General features: G+C 30.3%; 1 protein-coding gene across 4 annotated transcripts in view; it reads right to left on the reverse strand.

The window, feature by feature from the left end:
* Window positions 1–26,074, reverse strand: part of Vps50 (vacuolar protein sorting 50) — a 70,626-nt gene that overhangs the window by 19,998 nt on the left and 24,554 nt on the right. For all 4 annotated transcript variants that reach the window (XM_075367078.1, XM_075367070.1, XM_075367087.1 and 1 more), the window contains 7 exons: window positions 23,092–23,280; window positions 7,036–7,230; window positions 6,182–6,317; window positions 5,057–5,228; window positions 2,931–3,120; window positions 2,020–2,208; window positions 284–375 (listed from right to left, as the gene is read on the reverse strand). In XM_075367078.1, coding sequence (XP_075223193.1) covers window positions 284–375; window positions 2,020–2,208; window positions 2,931–3,120; window positions 5,057–5,228; window positions 6,182–6,317; window positions 7,036–7,230; window positions 23,092–23,280 — 1,163 coding nt within the window. The remainder of the gene's footprint in view (window positions 1–283; window positions 376–2,019; window positions 2,209–2,930; window positions 3,121–5,056; window positions 5,229–6,181; window positions 6,318–7,035; window positions 7,231–23,091; window positions 23,281–26,074) is intronic.

Consider the following 26,074-nt stretch of genomic DNA (forward strand, 5'->3'; position numbering starts at 1 on the left):
TACTTTAGTGTAACAGGTGCCTGTTGAGACTAATAAAAATTTAGAAAATGTAATGTTTTTCACAAAAAGTAATATTTTTTGAGATATTTATAAATGTCTCCTTCTTTCCCCTTTAGCATAAACCATTAAGTAATTCAGTTAAATTAAAAGTGAATATTTTTTTTAACATATGTGTAAATGTTTATCATTTTGATATCTGCATCTTATTCTAATGAATTTTTGACTACTTTTTCTGTACTAATACTATTTTTTGCAACGTAGATGTTTTGAATAATGATTATACCTGTTAAATCCAGAACTACTAGAAGGAACGTCTCCACGTAACTCTGGTCCTTCTTCATCACTATCTTCACTGAAGTATCCAGATGGATCATCCTGTTAATGATCAATGATTTATTATTCCAGTTTAAACCATGTGCTAAATTGCTTAATTCAAAAGGATCATTAGTATAAAGGCTACACATTAATTAATTGAATACAGTCTCTCCTGTATTCTTCATTTAACTAGTTTTTAAAATCTTAAAAGAATACAGGATCCAAAAACGACTATATTTCTAAATGATTTCATGAAAGATACAGTATCAGATATGCCAGTAATTATTCACAATAAAGATAAAATTAGGAAAATACAATAATGAAAAGATATGATAAAAATCTGATTCAGAACACTGAATAATTACATTAAAATGTCATTAAAGATTGCAATATTAAAAGATAATGACTGCCATAAAACAATGTTCTAAAGAACAACAACCCACAGACACAGACTTACAAAAGACAACAGACTTACCAGCTGATTGTAAGATCATATAAAACTTCTTCCAAGACATACAACCACTGAACACTTAAATTGATAAAACATTTATATCACTTAAAATTAATAAACAGAACTGCTACATACTATAATTATAAATGAAGATTATAACTTAATTTCAATCTTTTTCTAATAGGTTTCATTCACAATAAAACATAATTTCAAAATTATATCACCGTAATGGATGACATTCTAAACCATTAACGCTATATATCCTTTGCCTATCAAAGCAAAGTTGACAAAATACATTTTATCTCCGTCCTTTCTGAGTTAGAGCTTGGCTTTCTTACAATCTACCTTATTACTACTACAGATTAAACGTAAGTCTTCTTTTCTTATATTTCTGTCCAATTTTTCTTAAAATTTACACTTTTTGTTCCACTCGAGAAACTTTTGTTCTCCAGAACTAGAAATGCTGACTTAATTCTTTTTAACCCTGCCTTCTAATATTAGTCTGAGTGCCAGAATAGCCTATTGTACCCACGCTCTTAAAGATCAAACAAAAATCATTAAAGGAAATTTATGTAACTTACCTTTTCAAGAACATTATTTTATTACTTAAGTTAACCTTGTAATTCTTTTTTTAGATATTTAATCAAATGTCAAACAATTTTTTACAGCTACTTTGGGTTTTTTAGATAATTTGTAGCACTTCTTTCTATTTGTCATGTATCTCTACTTAATATATTACACTATTAAACTTTCAATAAGTAACTTTTACATATTTTTCTAATTTTTAATGCTATTTAGAAATTATCGAAATTACATTAATAGATATAATTACACGTCTCTTATAAACATAAGGGATTATAGCTTACAGTATTGATATTATTGCTTTTTGTTTTAAAATTTTCTAATAGAATTAAACTCTAAATTTTATTTTACAATTAATCTCGTCTTAAACTGAGTTTTTTCAACGTATTTTCATTCATTTGTTACCTTAACATGTTTTCAGCAATTCATCTACCCACTGTCAAAGGATAAATTTCATGCCCTAGAAACATGAAATTAAAAAAAATCCTTGATCCTAAAAGTTACATCTTGCAAAAAAAATACCTATAATCTTCCAACTGAGATCTACAAACAGGAGGGGTGTTCCAAGAGACAGAATTCTTTTAAAAGTAATTACACAGTTCCTTGACAAACAGAATAGTATATCTATAGTGCAATGTCAAATTCACAACATTTGAGAAATTAATACTTACAGCAAGATCATTAAGTATGTTTTCTGATGAAGGATCAGTAGTGTCCAAAGTAGAATCAAAAGGTGTATTAGAAAATGAATATCGACTGAAGTAACCTCCACCTACAGAACTTCCATCCAGTGATCCTGCACTACTGTGAGAACCTATTCCAGCACATTGTTGGACAGAGTTACGTAAACCTTTAAATTCCTGAAATAAAATTTTTACTTAATCAATCAACAAAACTATAATTTATTAAACACTCTGTTAAGATAATTGAAAAATCCAAGATGGTTGTCAAGAAGTAATCATTTCAACAACTACACTCCTATTAATCCATGAACTCCTTACGTCACTTAATGATGCTAGAGCATGCTCCTTAGTATATAATTGTTATGACAAATGGTTCATTGCATTTTACTACATATATATATTATGAAATACTATGATGTAAATTCAAAATCACACACAGAACTGGCACTACTACAGAGAATGATGAGGCTGAAATAAACAATTATTTTAATTTTTTGAAAATTGTTAAATGAATTCGTCTTTTTTAAAGGCAACAAGCATTTATTGTTTTTTTTATACACACAGGAAAAGTAATTAAAAATCTACACTAATCTGGATGGAAGCTATACTCTAACCTAAATTACTTTCTATAGATTTACAACTTCTTTTATGAAGGTATTCTTTCTAAATATTGCTGGCAAAACATTTTTGGAACTTATTTTTTCATTTTTCACTACACAAGTTTTGAAGTCTTTAGCATAGAAAAAATTTAACAATATTAATAATCATGACCCTGCACCATTTTTGTACTGCTCCATAATTTTTTTTCCTTTTGCTATGCTTTTCTATGATTGTATCAGTGCATCTATAACAAACAACTATTTTAATGTTTATCACAAAAATACTGAACACAAACTAACCTGTAAATGTAAAAGAGTAAAATCTGCCTGAACCGGGCAAACAGTCCAAACCTCATTTTCAAGAAATATACGCAATTCATCTAGCCGAGCAGCATGGTAACGACGAAAGTATACTATACTCTGTTTTTTCACAGAATTCTGTAAATCTTCTGATTCTTTCCCTGTAAATTCTTTTCCAATTTGTTCCAGCCTAAAACAAAATCCATGATATCATTGTATGATGTGACTTCAAACAAATCTTTCTTGAGTATTAAAAACTTGTCTGACACCTAATAACTTTAATAATTTTTTTGCATTTTCACAACACAATTTCTCAAGAAACATTAATACCTCTGATCGTAATCTTTGAAATAAAATACAAAATTTGACAATTATAAGCTGATTAATAACAGACACTTTGAACCATATATAAATGATGTCACACTAACAGCTACAACTAATGCTGAAGGAAATAAGAACACACAGCTGACAATATTGAGACATCATGAACATTCCAAACTTTTGACACAATTATTTCCGTATTTTACTACTATTTTCACAGCCTACTATTAATTACAGCCTATTATTTTAAATAGAAGATAGTGATTCCAAAGATTTTTTGAAACATCATATGTAAGTTGTGTACAAACAATTTATCAAATTAAACACAATTAATAAAATTTAATTTAGTTTATAGTAATAATATACATTTTTTTAAATATTAATTTACAATCAACTACCTTAAATTAAAAAAAAAAAAATGTTTGAACTCAATTTTAAAGAAATATATTTTCTTTAATTTTTACAATCTTTCCCCACAACTTTTAAGGTTTTGATATGTTGTTTCTAATGCAGTATATCCAGTTTTCATATGCATAGATTGAATTTTATGTTAATGAAACCCTTTCATAGCATAAAACTCAGTTTTTTTGTAAATTTTTTTACATTTTTATTACTCATACCAAAAATTAAAATTCATGCTCAAAATACAGAAAAAGGGAAAATTTTTTAAGAAGGAAAACTTTTTAATGTGTATATTAATTAGTGAAAAAAAAAAAACAAAAAAAAAATGAATGATATTAAGTATAATTTTAGTGTATTCTAATTTTATTATGTATACAATAGTGTACATTATTCTATTTTCTTCCTTTTTATCTGATTTCATTTCATGCTATAAAACTATAAAAACACAGTAAAATATTTTGAGAAATACAGATACTAAGAGACAACACACATTTTTTAATATGGTTCATTAAGTTATTTATGATGAAAATATAAAAATTTCATTGATTTTGAAAATGTAAGAAACTTAAGAATATTGGTATACTTAGAAGAAAATACAATTACATCAACCTATTCAATTTTCATCATCCCCTATTATATTTTTCCCTGGGCATTAAAGGATGAAAAGTAAATACTATTTGGAACAAGAAGCTGACCTGATTTTAAAATATTCTGAATTCTGGGAGATAAAATACTATTAAGTAATGCTTGTCAGAATATCAAAATTACATCTGCAATGTAAGAGTAGACATTGATTTGGTAGATAAACTCACTGGGTTGGTCAAGTAGTAAACTCATCATCACAAATGAGCTGATTTCAAAGTTGAGAGTTCTAAGGTTCAAATAATAGTAAAGGCGGTTACTTTTACACAGATTTGAATACTAGATTGTGGATAATGGAGTTCTTTGGTGGTTGGGTTTCAATTAACAACACATCTCAGGAATGGCCAACCTGAGACTACACTTCATTTACATTCATACATATCCTCATTCATCCTTTAAGTAATACCTTATGGTGGTTCTGGAGGCTAAACAGAAAAAAGAGAGACGTTGCTTTGTTGATAGGGATTACGTATATTGACAAAATTCTTAGCATTAGTTTTGTCAACATCTGCTTGTAATATTAACAAAGAGTTACTGAGGTCCTTCTATCTGCCTAGAAAGCATGATTCTTTTCAGTACAATGATAATGTTATCTGACCCAAATACATGGTAAAGAACTCTTCTAGTAAATAAATCTGGAGATAAAAATCAGTAATATGGTCATCTATTGCTGGTCTTATCTAACCAAGGTCCACCTTGGCAATAATAATAACAAAAAACATATAAAACTAACAATCAAATAATATTAAACTATTACTCACCTGTACAATACAGCAAGTACCTGAAGAAAATCATCAACTTTAAAATGAATTAGATTAGCAGCAAGAACAAGAGAGGATACTCTTGTTTGAACATCATGCCAAAGACGATCTAGACCATTTTTTAATTTTTGCTTCACATATGGTTCATTGAAATTTGATTCAAAATCTCCATCTATATGAAAAATAATTTTAATAAATAAAATTAAAAATTAACCAACACAAATTGAAAGCCAAGATAATTATGTAATTAATCATAAGTTATTTTACTAGTTATTAAAGATATCTGCTTAAAATATTATATTAATCTTCTATAACAAAATTAAAATATTAAAATAAATAAAATAAAGAGTTAAACATAATAAAAAAAAAATACAGTCATGAATAATAAATGCAGTCACAAAACAGAATTCATTTAAATTACACGTTTATAGAATAAGTAGCAACTGGTAAAACTTGCACAGAGTGTAAAGAGGAAAAGATTTTTTTTTCTGCTTTACAAATAAAAAATTATAATTATAAAATAAATTGTAACTACTTTAAATTTTGGAATCTTCCATTGAAATATTGTAGCTGTGAAATTTCAATTTCTCATCTAAAACTGTTAGAGAATAAATTGAAATAGTATTACAACAATGCATACATATGTAGCCCAGTTTACACACCAGGTCATCAAGTCTGGGTATTTACCAAACCTTGCTATCTTCTATCACTCCAAACCTCCTCCTTCACCCTATCTCATGAGACATCTATTACCACTACACAATTTCTCAGTCTCATATGTGGCTTGTCATCTGACCATTCTTCCAAATTTTCTTAGAAAATTTCACATCTTCTATTTTTTCCACATGTTCAAACCATCTTTCGTCTCCAGCCTGAACCTTACTCCACCACCTTCTTTTTTGTTTTATGAATAACAGAGTAAACATTATTATATCCTACTTATCACAGCAGTTCTAATCTTTCTTTGTAGACTGAAAAAATTATATTACTAACATTAAATTACTTCAATAATTCAATTACTTAATTTGTATTTTTTAAATAATAATGATTTCATCTTCAAGTTGGATTAAATTTTAATAGTCATTAAACCACAGTGAAAATATTAAGTATAAGTATATAACTTACCTGCATTGGAAGATACTGAAGCAGATGAGTAATTGCTAAGATGCCAGTTAGATATTTGATGATAGCTCAACACAATTCTCCATAAAGCTTGACATAAAGAAACTAAACAAGGTATCAAATCTACTTCCTGAACACACTGTAAAAAGGATAAAATCTATCAATAATAATTTTTCTTATTATTATAATTATTATTACTATTCAATAAGAACAGAAATCATTAAAATCAATCATTCAGGTATGTTACAATTAGATTATATATATTATAACTACAACTAGATTTTAAATATTAGTGACAGCCTAAATATATGTATAACAGTTTAGTTTTATTCTAACAGTGGGTACTTCCCTGTTTTAATTTCTGCGAAAGAAATAGCAAAAAAATATCAACTGGGAAAATAAGGTAACCATCAAATTGTATGTCACACAAGAGATTAGTTTTAGTTGCCACATCAAGGGAGGAAAGTCACACTATACAAACCAGCTAAAATTATCTATAAGCATATTTTAAATTATAAGAATTTTAATACAAATTTAAACTTAACTGAAATAATATGAACATATGTAACTTACTTTATCAAATATATTTAAGGTTCAGGCAGCCAGCATGATAGTAACTAGTATGGATTTAAACATTCTTATTAATGATTAATTAATAGTAATTCTACCATTGTAAATCATACTAACAAAATATTAATAAATACAGTAGCAAATATACTTATTTATCTCTTGCACAAATAAGCACACATATATACTGACACATATTAAAAAATCACCACATAAAATTCTGAGTAACCAACCATCATATACAAAATATAATAACAATATATAAATATATAAAACTGGGAAAAACCAACCTTACACAAGTCACTGTACTGTTTTTTAGTAGAATTATCTTGTTGGGCATATGAATGTATGACAGTAAAAGCTGAATTATGGATAGCTGTTGTGAAGTGCATGTGTAACTGATCCATTGCTATTCTTGTTTTACCCAATAAAGCATATGCTGCTTGTAATTTACTATAAACATCTTCTTCAAACACATAACACATCTGTAACATAATGCAGTGACAATTATATACATTTCAAAATAAATACAGCAATAAAGTTGGAAAAAACCTGCAGCATTGGTTACAAAAATACAGACTCTGCAACTAATCCTGAAAATCTGTAAAAACCCATATGAACAAGAAGTTCAGCATTCTTCCAGTCACTATTTATAATCCACTTCAATTGCACATCCAAACCTGGTAAATGTCAAATTTAATAAAAACACGAACTAATACTTCATGAAAATGGAACTGGCTTATTCGTCATTGATCTCAACTAAACAAAAATGCACTCATCTCAAATCTGCTTACTTTTCTATCTTTAAAATAAGAGTGAAGAAATTCATACAAACTTTCACCAAAACTAGAAGGTTACCCTCATATTTACAATCATTGTTAAGAAAGACATCATTAGTGTTACAATGCACATATTAATAACAAATGTATTACTAACGTATGGTAATACAAAATATAGATGAAAAGATACTACACAATTAATTGTACAACAATCTTTCAAAACGTATAAATTTCCTTTAATGTTTAAAACATTAACTTCTTTTACTACATATAGTAGCAGTAATATATTTATGTATCTGAAGTTAAAATAGCAGTATTTGTTCAGTTTCTTAAGAGTTTTCAGGATTTTTCAATTATAAATATATTATATAAGTAAGAGTTAGATTATAATGATATTTTATAAGGCAAATAAGGAACTAGATGTATCTAATTTGAGACACCTTAAGTAAAATATTCTATTAAAAATGAATAGCGACTTAGAAAATGCACACTAAAAAGTAATACTTTTTCTGTTCTTAAAATACTGATTTTTTTAAATAGGCACCAAATTAAACCAAACAACTTATAACTCTTAATTGTTTTATTATGTCGAAGTAGATAAGAAAGAATATGATGAATTATCATTATCACCATATTAATAGTAATATAATTATCACCAAAATAATATTAAAAAATTATCATTATCACCATATAAATCAGCCATATAGTTCGCAAAATATTTGATTTATATGGTTCTATTAGTAAAGTAACCAAATTTGCGACAACTAAAAATTTAAAGATTCAAAAATATTTTTTTTTAATGTTTTTTTCGTCGGTTTTTATTTTTTTAAATATTTTATTTTACAATTTTTTTAATAAGGGTAACAACAAAAATTGATGTCAAGGACCATCATTCACAAAAAAACATAAAACTGTGATCTGATAAAAAAAGAAAAGCAATGCAGAAAAATGACATGACACTACCACAGTGAGTTAAGACTCTGAAACAAAAGATATATTTGTACTACAAGATTTCCCACCAATTTTTTTTAAATTTTCATGCAAAAATAATTTAAATATCAAAATAATATCAGACTATAAAATCCAATAACAACTAGTAATGAGAATAATGAGGATATATAAGGTTTTATCAAAACCTTTTTTAACAAAGGTTTAATCAAATTTTCTACATAGACAAAATTAGTAAAATTTCTGACATAATCTTTCATTTATAAACTCTTCCAAATTTACAAGACCACCAGAGGAACTTCAGTTACAAAATAAAAAAAGAAATGTTAATATTCGTACATTTGGTGATAAGTAAAACAAAATTTAACCATACATTATTAAAAAAAAAAAACCATATAGATGTAAGTAAGAACCTCCTCCTTTAAAGTTAGTAACAATAAAATGTGGTGGTATTAAAATTTTAAATATAGTATTATAAATAAAATTACTTAGGTATAAAATATAAAACGAAAAACCAGACAACCAATCACTTACAAGGTAAATTTGTCCTAATATTTTATATTTCTACTAGGATTGTCATATTTGATAAAACTCTTCTGCCCTTCCTACCATAACTACAAAAGTTAGGTTACAATGCTAGGAAGGGCAGAATAGAACACTCAAATCAACTAAATTAAAAGGCAAATTATAAATTAAATGTAACATTTAAAGAGCTACCTTTAACAATTATGATTAATTTGATAAAATTTTAAATTTTCAATTTGATATTATGTATATAGATCATTATTTTTTTAATGAAAAATATACAATTAACTATGAAATCAAATAAGTTTTCTAATGTAACCAATAGTTTTCTTAACAATAAAAAGTATGCAACTTTATCTTCAATTTGGTTTTATTAAAAATCATACACAATTTTATTCAATAAAGTTTTTCTTGCCACTTTCAAAGCTGTTTCTTGAAAAATTTATTTCAATCATTATAATTGTAGAAAACAATAGAATATTGGAAAAATAAACAATTTTTTACCTATCAAGTTATAACATTGTGTACAGCTTGCTTTTGATTTTTTTTTGTCTTCTTAGAGGACAATTTATAACTTATATTGTTAAAAAAGCAGTATAAAAGTCATAATTTTACCTACTAGAAGCCCTTTGGGAAAGCTTTATATCAATCATCAAATGGATAACGGAGAAAATTAACACATAGTAATTTTTTATACCATAGCAAAATTCTTAACCTTTTAAAAATGGGGTCCCTTGTTTAACCTATAAAAAGTGCTTTAGTTTGACATGCAACTGCTTCTACAGACTGCTTTTTACTTCAACAATACTTGGTTCACACTATTAATGTTTGACAATCATCCATCCAAAAGATTATTTTTTTAAATTAGATATTAAGGTTTTTAAAAGTTTTCTAAAAAATCTCACAACTACATTTGAATTTTCTTAACTACTAAGTGAAGTAGGTTATTCAAAGCACAAGTTAAAAAAAAACTATTCATTTTTTTGTTGACAAACAAAATCATATTTATTTTAATACAAAGATAAAAATATTAAATTAATGTTTTAACAATTTCAGTCCTTTTTATGGCTGATTCAGTAATTGATGCTGCTATTTTTTACTCTGGTAATATATTGCTACCATAGTTTTGAGCTGGGAAAACAGATATTTACGATCTGGTTAAAAAGTGTACTAAATATGAATTATACCCGTTCATCAAATATAACACAGTTACGAGTTACTGTATGAGGGTTGTCCAGAAAGTAAAAATCATTTTGTTTTATAAAAATTTTATTGCATTTATTTTAATTTTAATATATGCATCATAATATAGATTTTTAAAGATATTTTTCTATATAACACATCCTAAGCATTTGTCAAATCACGGCACTAGTTTTTGTATGCAGTCATCAAAGAAGTCTGCTGCCAGTCCATTAATCCACTTACAAACAGGTGTCTTGATGCTTGATACTTCTATAGCAGTTCCTAGCAAGAAAATCCATCAATTTTGTTAAGTGGTAGAAATTGCTTGCAGCAAAATCTGTATGTATGGTGATGATCAAAAACATCCAATCCGAAACTTTTTAGAAATCACAAATTTTCTTTGCAGCATGTGAACATGCATTGTCATGAAGCAAATACACTCCACGAGTTAAAAGACCACACCAACAATTTTGAATTGCACAACAAAGTTTCATCAATATTTCTGATTAACTGTCTCTCTACAAGACAGAAACTCACACAGTAAGACACCGTGGTGATACCGAAAAATTGTGGCCATCACTTTACGTTTTCAAAGTGTCTATTCAAATTATTCTGGTTTTGAAGAAGATCAAGAATGATGCCACTGAACTCGTATTCCCTTCATCAGTGACATTTACTCTCTAATGTGTAGTGCGAAACCCACATTTCATCACCAGTCACTATGTGATCAAGCATTCAATCGCCATCTCTATGGTACTACTCCAGGAATGACAGAGCAACAGACACGCATTTTTTGTCTGATTGTCTGTCAACATTCTGGGACCCATCAGGCACACTAACTTAGCCATTTTTTACATTTTCATGCAAGATAGCGTGTGAACATACAGGAACTTTATCACCTAATGTGATCAAGTTCATCTAATGTTAAACACTGATTCTCTTTAACATGTCTGTCAATCTGCTCTTTCAGCTATTCAGTAATGAGAGTAGGGTTTCCTGAGCATTGGTTGTCATGAGCAATTGTTCTCCCTGCTGTACATAAATGACATCATTTCCTTCTTTCATTACACTGTCACCATATGTGGCAGTAATTTGATGATGAATTTGCCTATTCAAAACACCTTGCCTATTCAAAAACATATGACTGATTGATCTTACCTCACAGTTGACAGGATTTTCAAATTTTTTATTATAAATACACGCAAAATCACTCTGTGTCACAGTAACACTGCAAAATTCTGTACAGCACCAGCAGAACAACAATTGAGACAAGCCAGCCTCCACCCACTGTTGTGAATGAAGCTGCGTGAATGTGATGCACTAATGATTCTCACTGTTCAGGCAGCACTACTGTCTGGCACCATGTGATGTTAAATATTAGTTTTTCCTTCCTTTCAACATTATTTGTTTGTATTTTATAAAACATGTGTTTTTATTCATTAATTGTTAGTACGTAACATGCAACCATATGATATGGCTTAGTCGCCAAGCTTGTTGGATTCAATCTTATTATATTATCATAAGATGTGTTAAATTATGGCCCGTCATAATTTGACTGATGATTCACTCGGTTCCATACGATTCACTTGGCGCCTGACGATTTACTCAGCTCCTGACAATTCACACACCTCATGGTGTTTCACTTGGCTCCATACCGCACACAACTCCTGATGATACATTTGGCTCCATCTACACTATAAAAGCCAGCTCAGCACTAGTCAGTCCAGTCTCGTCTCTTCTAGTTTCTATCTATCATTTGAAGACTTATATTGTTCAGTTAAAATTTACACATCATACAGCAGACATGTACATATATTAATTACATATATTTTTCAACAATGTAATACAAATTAAATTAAATCATGAACATGTTAATATACAATTGTCAATTTGAATCAGTATTTGTTTATCTACAGTCCACTTAACATAAATGAAACATAATTTGGTCCTACATGCCAGATATTTGGAATTTATTACACAGTGAAATCAACTAAATTTATAATTGTGAATGTAGTAACATTGTTTAAGCATCTTGGCATTAGAAGCAATCAAATGTATACGATTCTATTTACTCATAACAACAAAACTGAAATGTGTAAATGTGAAGATGTGTGTTTAATTAATTGGTGCTGCCTTTGTGATAATTTGTATGCTAAAAATTAATTGGCTGTAAGCTGACTGCAATTCATAAGTAAAATATGTATCTTCATCATCACTAGATGTCTTGGATTCCAATGGGGTAAGCTAACTGCCTACCTAAAGCAACAATACTTATACTGTTAATGGTTGTTTATCTCTGTCAATATTTTGGTCTTAATTACCTGGTTATTGACTTGTATCTTATGCCCAGATTCATTTTGTAATTCAAGCCTAATACTATATATAACATAGATAGTATTTCCTTCACTCATGTTATGTCCTTCAGCTTTGTTCTTTGAAATGCGTCCTTTATGAAAATCTAATCTTAATTAACTCTTTTATTTTTATAATTATACAAAATATCAGATACGGATGAGAAAGGTAGTTAGGGTGAATCTGCAACAGATGTACTTCAAGCCCAAATAAAACAAAAAAATCATCAAAGGGGTACACTTAAGGTTCCATCATGTAAATTAAAATTTTATGGAATCATTTAGTACGGAAAATCATGATATTGAACTGTTGCAAGTCAAATTCGATCACTTAATCTCGACCTGACATAAATACAATGAGGTCCAAACATTTTTAGAATATAATTCTGAAAATGAAGAAGCAGACAGTGAAGAAATGGAAGACATATTACATAATCTTCACGCGAAAATGCAAAAAATATTAAATTCTAATCATGAAAGGTCATTACCCTCAAAAATGGCCCTCAAAATTACCAAAATTTAATGTTTCTTATGAGAACTGGTTAGCCTTTATTGAGTTTTTCTGCGCAATTGTTCATAACAATGATAAGTTAACATTAGTCCAAAAATTTCATTATTTAGCATCATCCTTGACAGATTCTGCTTGGCAGTTAATTAAAAATCAATCACTTACAGCCACAATTATAGGTTGCATGGAGCTTACTTGAAGCTAGATATGCAAACAACCATCTCATAGTATAAAATATGCTTGTGAAATATTGAATATACAGAGTATTCCCAAGAACATTCTAATCAATCCAAGCAGGATAAAAACAGTTCTTATCAGGCACATGCTTATACCATTACAACTAATTTGCAGTGCCTGTACTGCAAACAATCTCACCTATTGTATAAATTTGTAAATTTTCTTAAGTTATCTACTGGCGGTAAAATATCATTTGTCAAGAAGCACAAGCTATGCTTTAATTTCTTTAATAGCAATCACAATGTTAAGGATTGTTATAATTCTCATTTTTGTAAATATTGCAAGCAAAAACACCATTCAATTTTACATGATAAGTGAAATTTGAAACTGAGTCTAATTGTAACTCAAAGGTAATTGTAATTGTAATAATTCAAAGGGCAAAAGTGAAATTGACAACAGATGCACTGTTGAAAACGACGCTCTTAATTTTAATACAAATGCAAGTAGCAATTATTGTAGTTTAGAAATTCAAAGTATAACTTAGATTTTACTTGCTACGGTTGTCGTTAGGGTTAAAGATTTGGACAATCAATTGAAATCCAGCCACATGTGACTTGATGCCGGCGCTCAGGCCAATTTTATTACTGAAAAAATGATGTAGCACTTAAGACTAAAACTACAAGAAGATTCACCAATCTCTGGAATAAACAACGTTTCTGCAATGACAAAATATAATGTAAGTATTGAATTATACTCCAACTATGAGAATTATTCTACTTTTATTACATGTTTTGCTCAACCATGTATTACAAGTTTGATACTCACTGCATGTATAAATACAAACAAAGGGAAATTTCCGAAGTTTGTGATGCTTGTAGATAATTTTAATACACCCGGTAATATAGACATGTTAGTTGGCTCTGTATTAGTCTTACATTTAATTAAAAAGAGTCATATCAAGAAAGGTAAAAATTTTCCAGTTATTCAAAAAACTAAATTAGGTTGGATAATTGCTGGAAGGTCCACAAATACACACAAAAATCCTCCTTGCATAACATTATTAGTTAATTCTGAAATGAATATTCAAAATTAATTGAAGAAGTTTTGGAAATTAAAATAGACAGTCCTAAAACTCGCACCAAAGAAGACTTATGTGAACAGCACTTTTTAGAAATCTTGAAGAGAGATGAAGATGGAAGATATATTGTGCGATAACCAAGAATTCCAAACCATGTTCCTCTAGGCAACTCTGTTAGCAATGCCCAACAAAGATTCCTGGCTTTAGAGAGAAAACTGAACAAAGCCAGTAATCTACCAACTGATTACAACAATTTTATGAATGAATACCTCCAACTTGGTCATGTGCGGATGATTCCTCCATCAATACAAAAGGATTATTCAACATGTATTAGCGATATTGAGAATCCATACTATTTACCACATCATGTGGTGTTTAAAGAAAATAGCACTACAACAAAAAACACAAGCAGTCTTTAACACGTCTGCCAAGGCAGAAAATGGATATCACTCAATGATACCTTGATGAGAGGACCTGTTGTCCAACATGACTTAATATCAATTGTTTTATGATTTAGAATGCATGTTTATGCAATGACTGCGGATGTTACAAAGATGCAACAACAAATGCGTGTTGACCAGAAATACTATAACTTGCAATGGATTTTGTGGCAAAACTCAAGCAATGAAGAAATCTAACACTACCAACTGACTACTGTCAGGTACTGAACTGCATCTGCTTCCTTCCTTGCAACAAGATGTATAACTCAATTAGCTAATGAAAATTCAGAAAAATTTCCAAAGACTTTGAAAGTAGTCTCTACAGATTTTTACATGATGACCTACAAACTGGTTGTGATAATTTAAATAAAGCAATAGCTACAAGGTGAAATAATTTCAATCCTTAAACAAGCTGGATTTGATTTACACAAATGGTGTTCAAATGAGCCCAGGCTGAATTCTTAATTCTGTGGCTGAATTGGATAATGCCAATTACACATTTAATTTCTCTAATAACGGTATTAATACTTTAAGGTTTAATCTGGGATTATCAGAAGGATATGTTGCATTTTCAAATAAACAATGAAAATCACAATAGTCCATTCACTGAAAGAATAGTTTTAGAGCGGTCATATCATCCATATTCAATCCATTAGGCCTATTAGGTCCAATTGTTATGCTATTCAAGATGTTTATACAAAAATTATGGCTTCAGAAACTGGAGTGGGATGATATACTATCGGGAAATCTACTTCATGTTTGGTCTGATCGCTATTAAAGCCTTCTATTTATAAAGAAAATTCGTGTTCCAAGGTTAATCAAAGGGATAGGAAAAATAGTTGATTTACAATTACATGGATTTGTTGATGCCTTGGAGGATGACTACACTGCCTATATATACCAACATTCTGTTTATGATTTGGGAAATTTCACAATCTCCTTCGCTCAAAATCAAGAGTGTCACCAATAAAAGAGATCTCCATACCAAGATTAGAATTATGCAGTGCACTTTTATTATCAAAATTATTCAAAAAGTTGCTCCTCCACTTTGTTTAAATATAAATAGTAATTATTTATGGACAGACTCTACAGTTGTAGTTTCTTGGTAGCAGCATCACCAACAAAATGGAAATCCTTTGTAGCCAACAGAATTTCAAAAATTCAAGAACTTACTGAAGACTGTAAATGGTAACATGTTTATTCTAAAGAAAATCCTTCTGATATACTTTCTCGAGGAATGAGTGCAATCGAATTACAAAATAATCGCTTATGGTGGAAAGGTCCTTTTTGGTTAGGCCAGCAAATGGAAAATTAGAATAAGAAAACTGCTCAAGAAATTAATTTTGAATCATCGGATTATTTAAAAAAACTTCATAATATATTCACATCACTAATTATTAGACACATCACTAATTATTAATATGCACTTGCATATTAAGCACATTCTCACCAGTTATTGCATATTTTCCTTAAAATCTAGTTATGATGAATATTTTTGCTATATTTACCATAATTTTCGGTAGGGTACCTTGTTAATAAAGGAAATCTTACATTGTAGCCAGCCAAACCTATTAGCTGCATGGCTCTTAGCTCACTTAGCAGCTACAGAACAGTACCTCTGATTGTTTATGTTTACAAAAGTAATAAAATGTTAAAAAATTGTTAATTATCGAATTTATCGATATGTTATTCAGCTACTCACTAACTGTACACTGATTTTGAAATAAAAAACTAAAAATTATAATTTTTTTAATTATTTACAGTTGTATATTTTGACGCTTTTCATGCATATTTGCATGCATATTTCAAGCTTTTTATGTTGCACATAATACGGTCTTTACTAATTATAAATACTAACTTGACAGATTTATCTGATTTGTTTTCTTCATTGCCAAAAATGGTAAATGCATTGTGTTACTGCATGAGATTTATTAAAAATTTTAAAAATAAGCAAAATAAAATTAATTATAAGCATGTTTTATCTGTGGAAGAGAAAGAATTTATCTTAATGCGATGTATTATTCAGACTCAAAATATTAATTTTCAAACAGAGATTAAATAAATACATACTAATTCATCTGTATATAAAGTAAGCATACTATATTCGATCCATCCATTCATAGATGGAAACGGTTGTCTAAAAGTGGTAGGAAGATTGCAATTATCTGATATGAATTTTGACAATAAGCATCCTATCATTCTTCTCCCTAAATCTAATTTAACTAAGTTAATAATTAAAAATGAACATCTTAGGCTCTTGCATGCAGGACCTCAATTTTTCCAATCTCAACTTTGTGAGAAATATTGGATAATCAGTGGTAAAGGCATCATAACATCAATTCTACACAAATGTCTGACATGTTTTTGATTCAAGGCAAGGCAACCAAAAATGCTACACTGAAATTACTTGCAAGCCATTCACTAACTATGGAGTAGACTATGCAGGACCTTTATCAATATGTCAAGGTGGGCGGTGCTCAAACATTAGTTTAAAATGTTATATAGCATTATTTGTTTGCCTGCCTACCAAAGCTATACATTTATAATTAGTCAACGATTTATCAACCAATGCATTTATAGCTGCACTAAGAAGATTTGTCTCAAGAAAAGGTCTGTGTTCTATACAGTGATAATGGGATGAATTTCATCAGTAGATAATTCACTTCACTCGATGTATAAATTTTTAAATAATGAGAATGTAAGAAGAACAATAGCAAACTTTTTCTTTGAAAATGGGATTCAATGACACTTTATTCCGCCAAATTCATCACATTTCAGAGGCTTATGGGAAGCCATGGTAAAGTCAATGAAACAGCAACGTTGAAACAGCAACGTTCCAAATGGAAATCCGATCATCCACCGCTTCAACCTGGAACTCTAGTTTTATTAAAATATAATAACACGCCGTCACTAAAGTAGAAACTAGGCGTTAATGATGATATACATCCTGGACCAGGCAACCTCGTTCAAGTAGCTACAATTCAAACACAAACAGAGACTTGTAAAAGATCCATGACCAAGATATGTCCATTATCCACCAGTGACTGTGACATTTTTATTACTGTTTAATTTATTAATTATTCTTGTTTGTTATTTTTTATATTCAGTTTCCTGTTTTTGAACTTTAAGAAATCATACCGATTTCTGGTGGGTGGTATATTCAGGCAGCACTGCTGTCTGGCACCATGTGATGTTAAATATTAGTTTTTCCTTCCTTTCAACATAATTTGTTTGTTTTTATTCATTAATTGTTATTGCGTAACACACAACCATATGATACGGCCCAGTTACCAAGCTTGTTGTATTCAATCTTATCATATTATCATAAGAAGTGTTACATTATGGCAGGTAGTATGTTGAGACACACCTCCTGATGATTCACACAGCTCCTGGTGGTTCATTTGGCTCCATACCGCACACAGCTCCTTACAATTCACTCAGCTCCATCTATACTATATAAGCCAGCTCAGCACTAGTCAGTCCAATCTCGTCTCGTCTAGTCTCAATCTATCATTACTCATATAGTTCAGTCAAAATTTACACATCATAGAGTTGACATGCATATACATTAAATTATATATATTTTTCAACAATGTAATACAAATTAAATTAAATCATGTACATGTTAACATACAATTGTTAATTCAAATCAGTATTTGTTTATTTACAGTCCACTTAACATAAACAAAACACTTTCTGGACAACCATAATATGTTCATATATTTCATACTGTTAAATATTAAGATGTTAGTTTTTGTGGGTGTAGAAAATCAATTTGGCTATTATGCGAATGGATTTGTGATTGTCATCTATGAGGTGGTTGGCAAATGTTGTCTAAATTGAGGTAGTGTTTCATATGTTCACAGTATCATTTGTTTGAAGTTGATACCTTCTGCCAAATGTAGAACATTGTACAACCATAGTAGTTTAATTTATTTTGTTTTCTCTTTTGCTCTGTAGCCTGTAAGCAAAGCAATTATGCTTCCCATAAACCATTATTTGATAGATTAACTATCATTTTGGAATTCCTAGAATACCATTTTTTATATAAAATAAATCTATTTTATACAGCCTCTTGCAAAACAAATAAAATTTTAATTATATTTATAATCTAACAATAGTTACTTTTTATCTATCTCATCAACTAAACCTGAGAAATAAAACAAACTATTTTTCAGTATGTTGTAATTCATCAAAACACTTTTGTTTTGCATAATATAAACTTAAGAATCTAGTTCTGAAAGTTAAATATTATTCACTATTATTATTGAAGCATAAGAAAAATATCTCGCTATGTCTCTTAATGTGCCAAATGTATGGAACATAGGCCTATCTTAATAGCTATTTTTTGATCATGCTCTAATTTGTTAATCAGTGGTTCCCAAAGTATGCACCTCAGCGCTCTGAGGAAGTGCAGAATTTTACACAATTCTTATTTCAACTTTCAATTCAATATCACAGGATGTGACATCTAGCAGAGCTGGTGTAGACCACTTAATTACTGTTTGCATATGCCTTGGTAAATTGTTACTTGATGGTGACACTAGTCTCATGATTGTTCTAGTAGTTTCTCAAACTTTTGGTACTTTGAACTTGTATATAAATAAATGTTAGATCTGCACAGTTTTAATGTTGAATTAGCTTTTAGAGATTGTATCAATTGAATATTAATGTGATCTGTAAATTGAAGTTTTTGAAGCACTTTTTCTCCTATGCATTCTTAAAAATGAAACTGTTTTTACTACATAGCAATAAGCATTGTACAAATGAAAATAAAAAAGGCACATTGTCAACCAATTGCAAGGGTGTAAAAAAGTGAAAAACATAAAAAAATATGATGTTAGCTATTTGCATTTTGGTTTTACATTAACAGAAGTCAATGGCAAAGAGAAGCTACAATTTTTTCTGTGTATGAAAGTTATGACATCAGAGAGCATGAAAAGTAAGTTAAATGCCATTTAGAAACCACATATCCCAGCACAGGTAATAAATCTCATAACTACTTCAGCAGTTAGCTAAGAGTTAGATCAATAAAAGGGTAATTTTTAAAAGGAAGCATCAACATCAAGCAATGCTTTATTAGCATCTTAAAAAAGTAGCTCACAGAATTGCAAAATGTAAGAAGTCGCATATAGTCACAGAAGAACTCATTCTACCAAGATGGTAGATCTCAATATGGTGATATTGGTACTCATTCTACCAACATGGTAGAATGAGCACCAATATCACCATACCTATAGCTCCATTTTGTTGCTATAGATATGGTATATAGGTATGCTATAAAGCACCAATGTGGTGTTATAGATATGGTGAACATTATGATTGGTGAGTCTGCTGGGAAGCTACTTTCAAAGTGCCTTTGTCCAATAACACCATCAGTCACAGAATACAACTCATAGCAGAGGACCTCATTGATCAATTAATTGAAAAATTAAAAGGAAGGAATTTGGCTTGCAACTGGATGAGGCCACAGATAATAATAATGATGCTCACATGATTTGCTATGAATGGTTTATAGATGGCAATAACATTGTAGAAGACCAATTTTGTAAAAGAATCATTGTTATAAAGGCTCAAAGACTTATTAGAGATTCTTGATACTTTTATATCGGAAAAAATTTTTAGATGAATTAAGTGCATTGGTGTATATACTGCTGGTGCTCATTCTATATCCAGCTGTTACAGAGGATTGCAGGTTTTTATTTGAAGCAAAACTCTTGAAGCAATGTGAACCCACTGCATTATTTACAGGGAAGCACTTCCATAAAAATATCTGAATAATACATTGAAAAAGGTCTTAGAATATGTAGTGAACCTTATAAAAACTTGGCTGTTGATGGCAAGATTTTTCAAAAAACTATGTGGAAGTATGGGACTTATACCACGTCTTTGTATTAATACTGTACTTCATATAACAGCATTTTTCAATGGCTTTCTTGTAGTAATGTCTTGTCTTATATGTTTTAATTGTATAAGAAATGTACAAATTTCTTAAAGAGGAGGTACACAAGTATTCTGAACATTTGTTGAAAGAAAACGTTTTGGTAAAACAAATTTATGTGACTTTTTGAAATGCTGAATACACTGAATCTCTCCCTAAGTTGACTGAAAAAACTTTTATATAAAAAATAAATCTGTGGGGAAAAAATGAATAAAGATGGTGGCAAGGAGTGTTTCCCCTTGTTGCAACAATTTTTGACCTTCAATATAGTTAATTTCTCTCAATGTATGAAATCCATTTTTGAGGAATACTAATCACAGCTTATCACCTGCTTTGAAAAATATTTCCAAAATAATAATGTCAATAAATCTGCATGAATTCAAGAATCATTTAATGCCACTGCTCCATCTGATTTACTGCTGCAGAAAAGATAATCTGACTGGGCTGTCATATGACAAAACACTGAAAACAAAATTTAGCAGCATGGAACTAACTGAATCTTGGATATCAGCAAAAGATGAAAATCTTCTCCTAAGTGGTGGAGCTCAGAGAATTTTAATTCCATTTGCAACCTCTTATTTGAGCAAATTTGGATTTTTGGCAGTTGCTATGATAAAATCTAAGTATCACGTGAAAGTCAATGTGGAAAAGGAAATCAGAATGACTGCATCCAGTTTAATTCCATGATTTGAGAAAATGTTTGGTGATCAGCAGCCTCATCCATCCCATTAATTATTATAATTAGTTGAATTTTACATTTTTTTGACGATATAAAATGTATTTTATTTATTTTTACCGAACCCTTGCAAAAACTTATTAACTTCTACACAGTCTACTTATTAGAATTTGACGTAGGATGTCATAAAAAATCTAGATGCAACAAGAGTACAGAGAATCAAAAACACTTGGGAAACATTGAGTTACATGATTTCTTTAATCAAGGATTTCATTCATGCATATCAAGCTACTGCTCTGCATTCATTGTGTTCCGAATGAGATATGGACCCACAACTTTTGTGCACCACACTGTGACCTTTGGGTGATGTTGGCTTTTTTCAACAACCACCCTCGGATCCTCTATTGGCCAATAATAACAATTGTGCCAGCTAACAAACTCCCTAACATGAAACATGGCTTCCTCTGACCACAGGATATTACCAAAAATATTGGACTCGTCTTCATACCAAGTCTTCAGTCCCAATTTTCATCTCCCCACATTCCAACTGATGATCACAGTCTTCTGGCAATAATTCCTGGCAGTAATGAGATTTCCATGGACAAAAATTCAATGCTTTCTTCAGAATACTTTTGATTTGTATTGGGTTAAACCACTTTCATGAGATGCCTGTCTTTGTGATTTCTGAAGACTTTGAGTGAGCATTTCCTGAACCACTTGCACATTTTCCTCTGTCCTGGATGTTTTCGTCTCCTAACATCTGATGCAGAACCTGTGTCCATTAGCTTCAAGTGGCAATTCCTTATGGTCTTTGCATCTACCGAGGCACAAGGTCCTTTCACATTTCACCACCACCTCTTTACTTGTACCACGAACCACCACCATACTTCATATTGGGATGCCAGCTGAGCCTGCTCACACAATGTTAGACATTGCACCATGCTCCAATGGTGCAATGTCCAGTATACTAATCACCAAGTATTGTCCAGTATAATCACCAATATACTTGAAATAACATAAATGAGATACAATGTAATAAATTCTACATTGTAAGGAACAAAATGCTTTTTGTTTCATGAAGATTGGTTAAGTATTAAAAAAGTTATAAACAATTTTCAATAGGAAGTTAATTCCCACCCACCTGGTATATGCCTATATTTTAACCCTTCATGGGCAGAAACCCATATATGGGCTGCCTGTACGTACGATGGAGGGCAGAAACCCATATATGAGTTCCAAAATAGGAAGTTTATCGCACAAAACCAAAAACTCTTGATGAATTGGAGGAGTGAATTTGCCAAATTCTTGGTAACGCACCGCTGAATTATCTGCAAAAGTCTGTTGTGAACATCCCCATCTGTTTAAGGAAACTGGTGGATAATGGAGATGCTTATATGAAATTTTATCAGAACATAACAATTCTATCATTATAAGAAAGAAAATGGTTTTTGTTTCATGAAAATTAGTTAATTATTAAAAAAGTTATAAACCATTTTCAATATGGAGGCATTTCCCACTCACTCAGTTCATTTCATGAACTACTCACGTAAGGTCCAATACCTATAATATCTTGTTGACAGCCTGCAGCTAGAATGTTAATATCTTACTCAAAACTGATAAACATATAGTCCAACATTCAAGTATTTTATTTTAAGATCAGTATGAGCTTAAAATATATTAATACAAGAACACAGTACATAAATAACTCCTAAAATAAGATAAGCACATCAAAACAATTCACCTTAGCTAATGCAACATCTAACTGTTCTTCAGCCATAACCAGTGTATCTTGAAGTTTCCCACTCAATGCAGCAACACATGAAAAATGTCTGTATGTTGTAGCAGCTCCTTGACATTCTAGTAGAAGGGATATTGCTCCTGGGAAATCTCCTTCAGTCAGTAATTCCTGCAGTCGAGCCTCTGTTCTTTCCTGTATCACCAATTATTTTACATTACAATAATTACAAAACATGATTTTCCAACAATAATTAAATTTACTTTTTAGATGGAAAGAAGGCCTGGATTTACCAGATAAAAATTAATACATCTATATTAATCTAATATAAGGTACAGTTAGTAAAGTAATATAGTAAGTTTTATTTTCTGGAGTCATAATTAGAGTCCAATCAAACCAAACAACTTCTGATTTAGTTAATTAGCTGATTAAATAATCGCTATTATGCAATCTTCATTTGACTTCCTTAAACCACCAGACAGGACGATATTCTTGGATAGTTCCACATGCAGATAGTAACACTCTACTCTGCCCCAATAAACAGTCCTGCCAGCTGCAAGAAGATGACAGAGCAGTTGGCACCAGGACTGGCATCACAATATTCCCATGGCACCTAGCCAGCATATAAGGGTTAAAAAAAGACAATCAACTCACAGAGGAAAAGCATATCAAATCAGGGTAGTTTACATCTTGTCTTTTTAAAATCGTTTTATACTTACTGCAATTAATTTATCAAAAAGTTTAATATTTAATTTTATGTAAAATAATATTCAATAATTCAAGCATCAATAGCATTTACACTATAACCAAAGTTATAACCGAAACAATAATGACTAACTAAAGTTATTACAGCCTGCAAACATAAAATTTCATAATTTCAGTGTCAGCAGCAATTTGTTCTTAAATAAAATATTAAAATACAGAAAATACAATCATCATAAAATACAAACAACAGAAAGGTAAAGTATTCAGAAACATTTTACTACATCAATTCAAAATAAAAACCTATTAAAGTTATGTTCAGGAATTAATAATCTGTAAATGCTAAAAGTAAAAATCAATTATTAAAAACAAATATGCATGACTCAATCAACCAAAGATGACAAAAAAAAACTCTTAAGTTAAATCACTTTCAATAAGCACTCATAATTATATAACATAGAAAAATATTTTAGGTTTTCTTCTATTAACACATACGCAGTGACAAAAATTAATACATCTATATTAATCTAATATAAGGTACAGTTAGTAAAGTAATATAGTAAGTTTTATTTTCTGGAGTCATAATTACAGTCCAATCAAACCAAACAACTTCTGATTTAGTTAATTAGCTGATAAATAATTGCTATTATGCAATCTTCATTTGACTGAAAACCTCACACCATTTATGTTTTACCAATGAACAGTTTGTGCTTACAAAACATTTGTATAAAGATAATTAATTACGAATATACAAAGTGTCCCATAAAGTCCTTCCATGATTACAAAAAAAACTATTACAGTTACAACTCTGTGGTTTGTCGTAAAAGAAAGAAAAGATTATCAACTATTTTTATATTGGTTTGTTGCAGGTAGAGGCAGAGTAGAGGGCACTGTGATCAATTGTTTATAAAATGACGTCAATCCAGAAGAAAGCACAATGTGTGTTGTGGTATCACAAGCCGAAATCACCAATTACTGTGCAGCAAACTTTTAGAAGGGAATATGGAAAACCAGCACCATAAGTCAAGGAAAAATGCTGACATATTTTACACAAGAAACTAAGGTTTCTTGTGTAAAATATAAGGCACAGTTAGTAAAGTAATATAGTAAGTTTTATTTTCTGGAGTCATAATTAGAGTCCAATCAAACCAAACAACTTCTGATTTAGTTAATTAGCTGATTAAATAATCGCTATTATGCAATCTTCATTTGACTGAAAACCTCACACCATTTATGTTTTACCAATGAACAGTTTGTGCTTACAAAACATTAGTATAAAGATAATTAATTATGAATTTACAGAGTATCCATAAAGTGTCCATGATTACAAAACGTTATTACAGTTACAGCTGTACTGTAACTGCAACAGCTGTAACTGTAATAGTTTTTTGGCTGCATGCACATAAAGTTCAGATATTGCAACATCTACAGCCAGATGACGACCCTAGTCACGCTTCCTTTGCAAACGAGATTTTGCAACGGATTGCTAATGACAATGAGTTCCTGTAGCATGTATGTTTTTCAGACAAGGCTATTTTCCACTCCTCAGGGAAAGTAAATAGGCATAACATGAGAATATGGGGCTCAGAAAACCCGTACTTTTTTGATTATCTCATTAATCCTCTTTGGCATTGATTCCACTAAAGTAGAACGATGATTTCTGATTTCTTCATCTCAAAACCAAACCTGTATCACTAAATTAATAAGGTCAGTTTTTGTGCTACAATTCATTTTCTCAAGTCTTCTTTTTAGAATGACCAATAAATTTTCAATGGGATTCAGGTCGGGAGAGTTCCATGGCCACAACAGCTCTTAAATTTTTCTGGTTTTTGAAGAACTCTTGCTTCTTTGAAAAGTGACATGATGCAAGGTCCTGTTGAAAAATGAGTTCTGGGTTCTTCAGCATAAGTGGGACTATTTTTCTTTGGCATGTTAATGTATCGAACCGATTTTACCATCCCATCCACAGGCATAAGTGCTTCTGGTCGTTCATGCGTAAAACATCTTTTTGGCTGGGTGTTTGGAATCTTGTTGCAGATGTGCTGGAGTAGTAATCTTCTTATCTGCTGACTTATGAATGTAGGCTACTCTCTCCCCTTGGTCACAGAAATGAGTCTTGTCTGAAAAAATAACTTTTTTCACATCTCAATAGTCCATTTTTTATGTTCCTCTACCCAATGAATTCTCTTCATGACCTGTGTCAGTAACTGCTTCTTTTTAGATTTCCAAGCAATCCTTCCCACTGCCAACAATTTTCTACGAACTGTCATATCAGAAACATTAGTCC

This window comes from Lycorma delicatula, chromosome 1 (assembly GCF_047948215.1).
Source record: "Lycorma delicatula isolate Av1 chromosome 1, ASM4794821v1, whole genome shotgun sequence".
Lineage (NCBI taxonomy): Eukaryota > Metazoa > Arthropoda > Insecta > Hemiptera > Fulgoridae > Lycorma > Lycorma delicatula.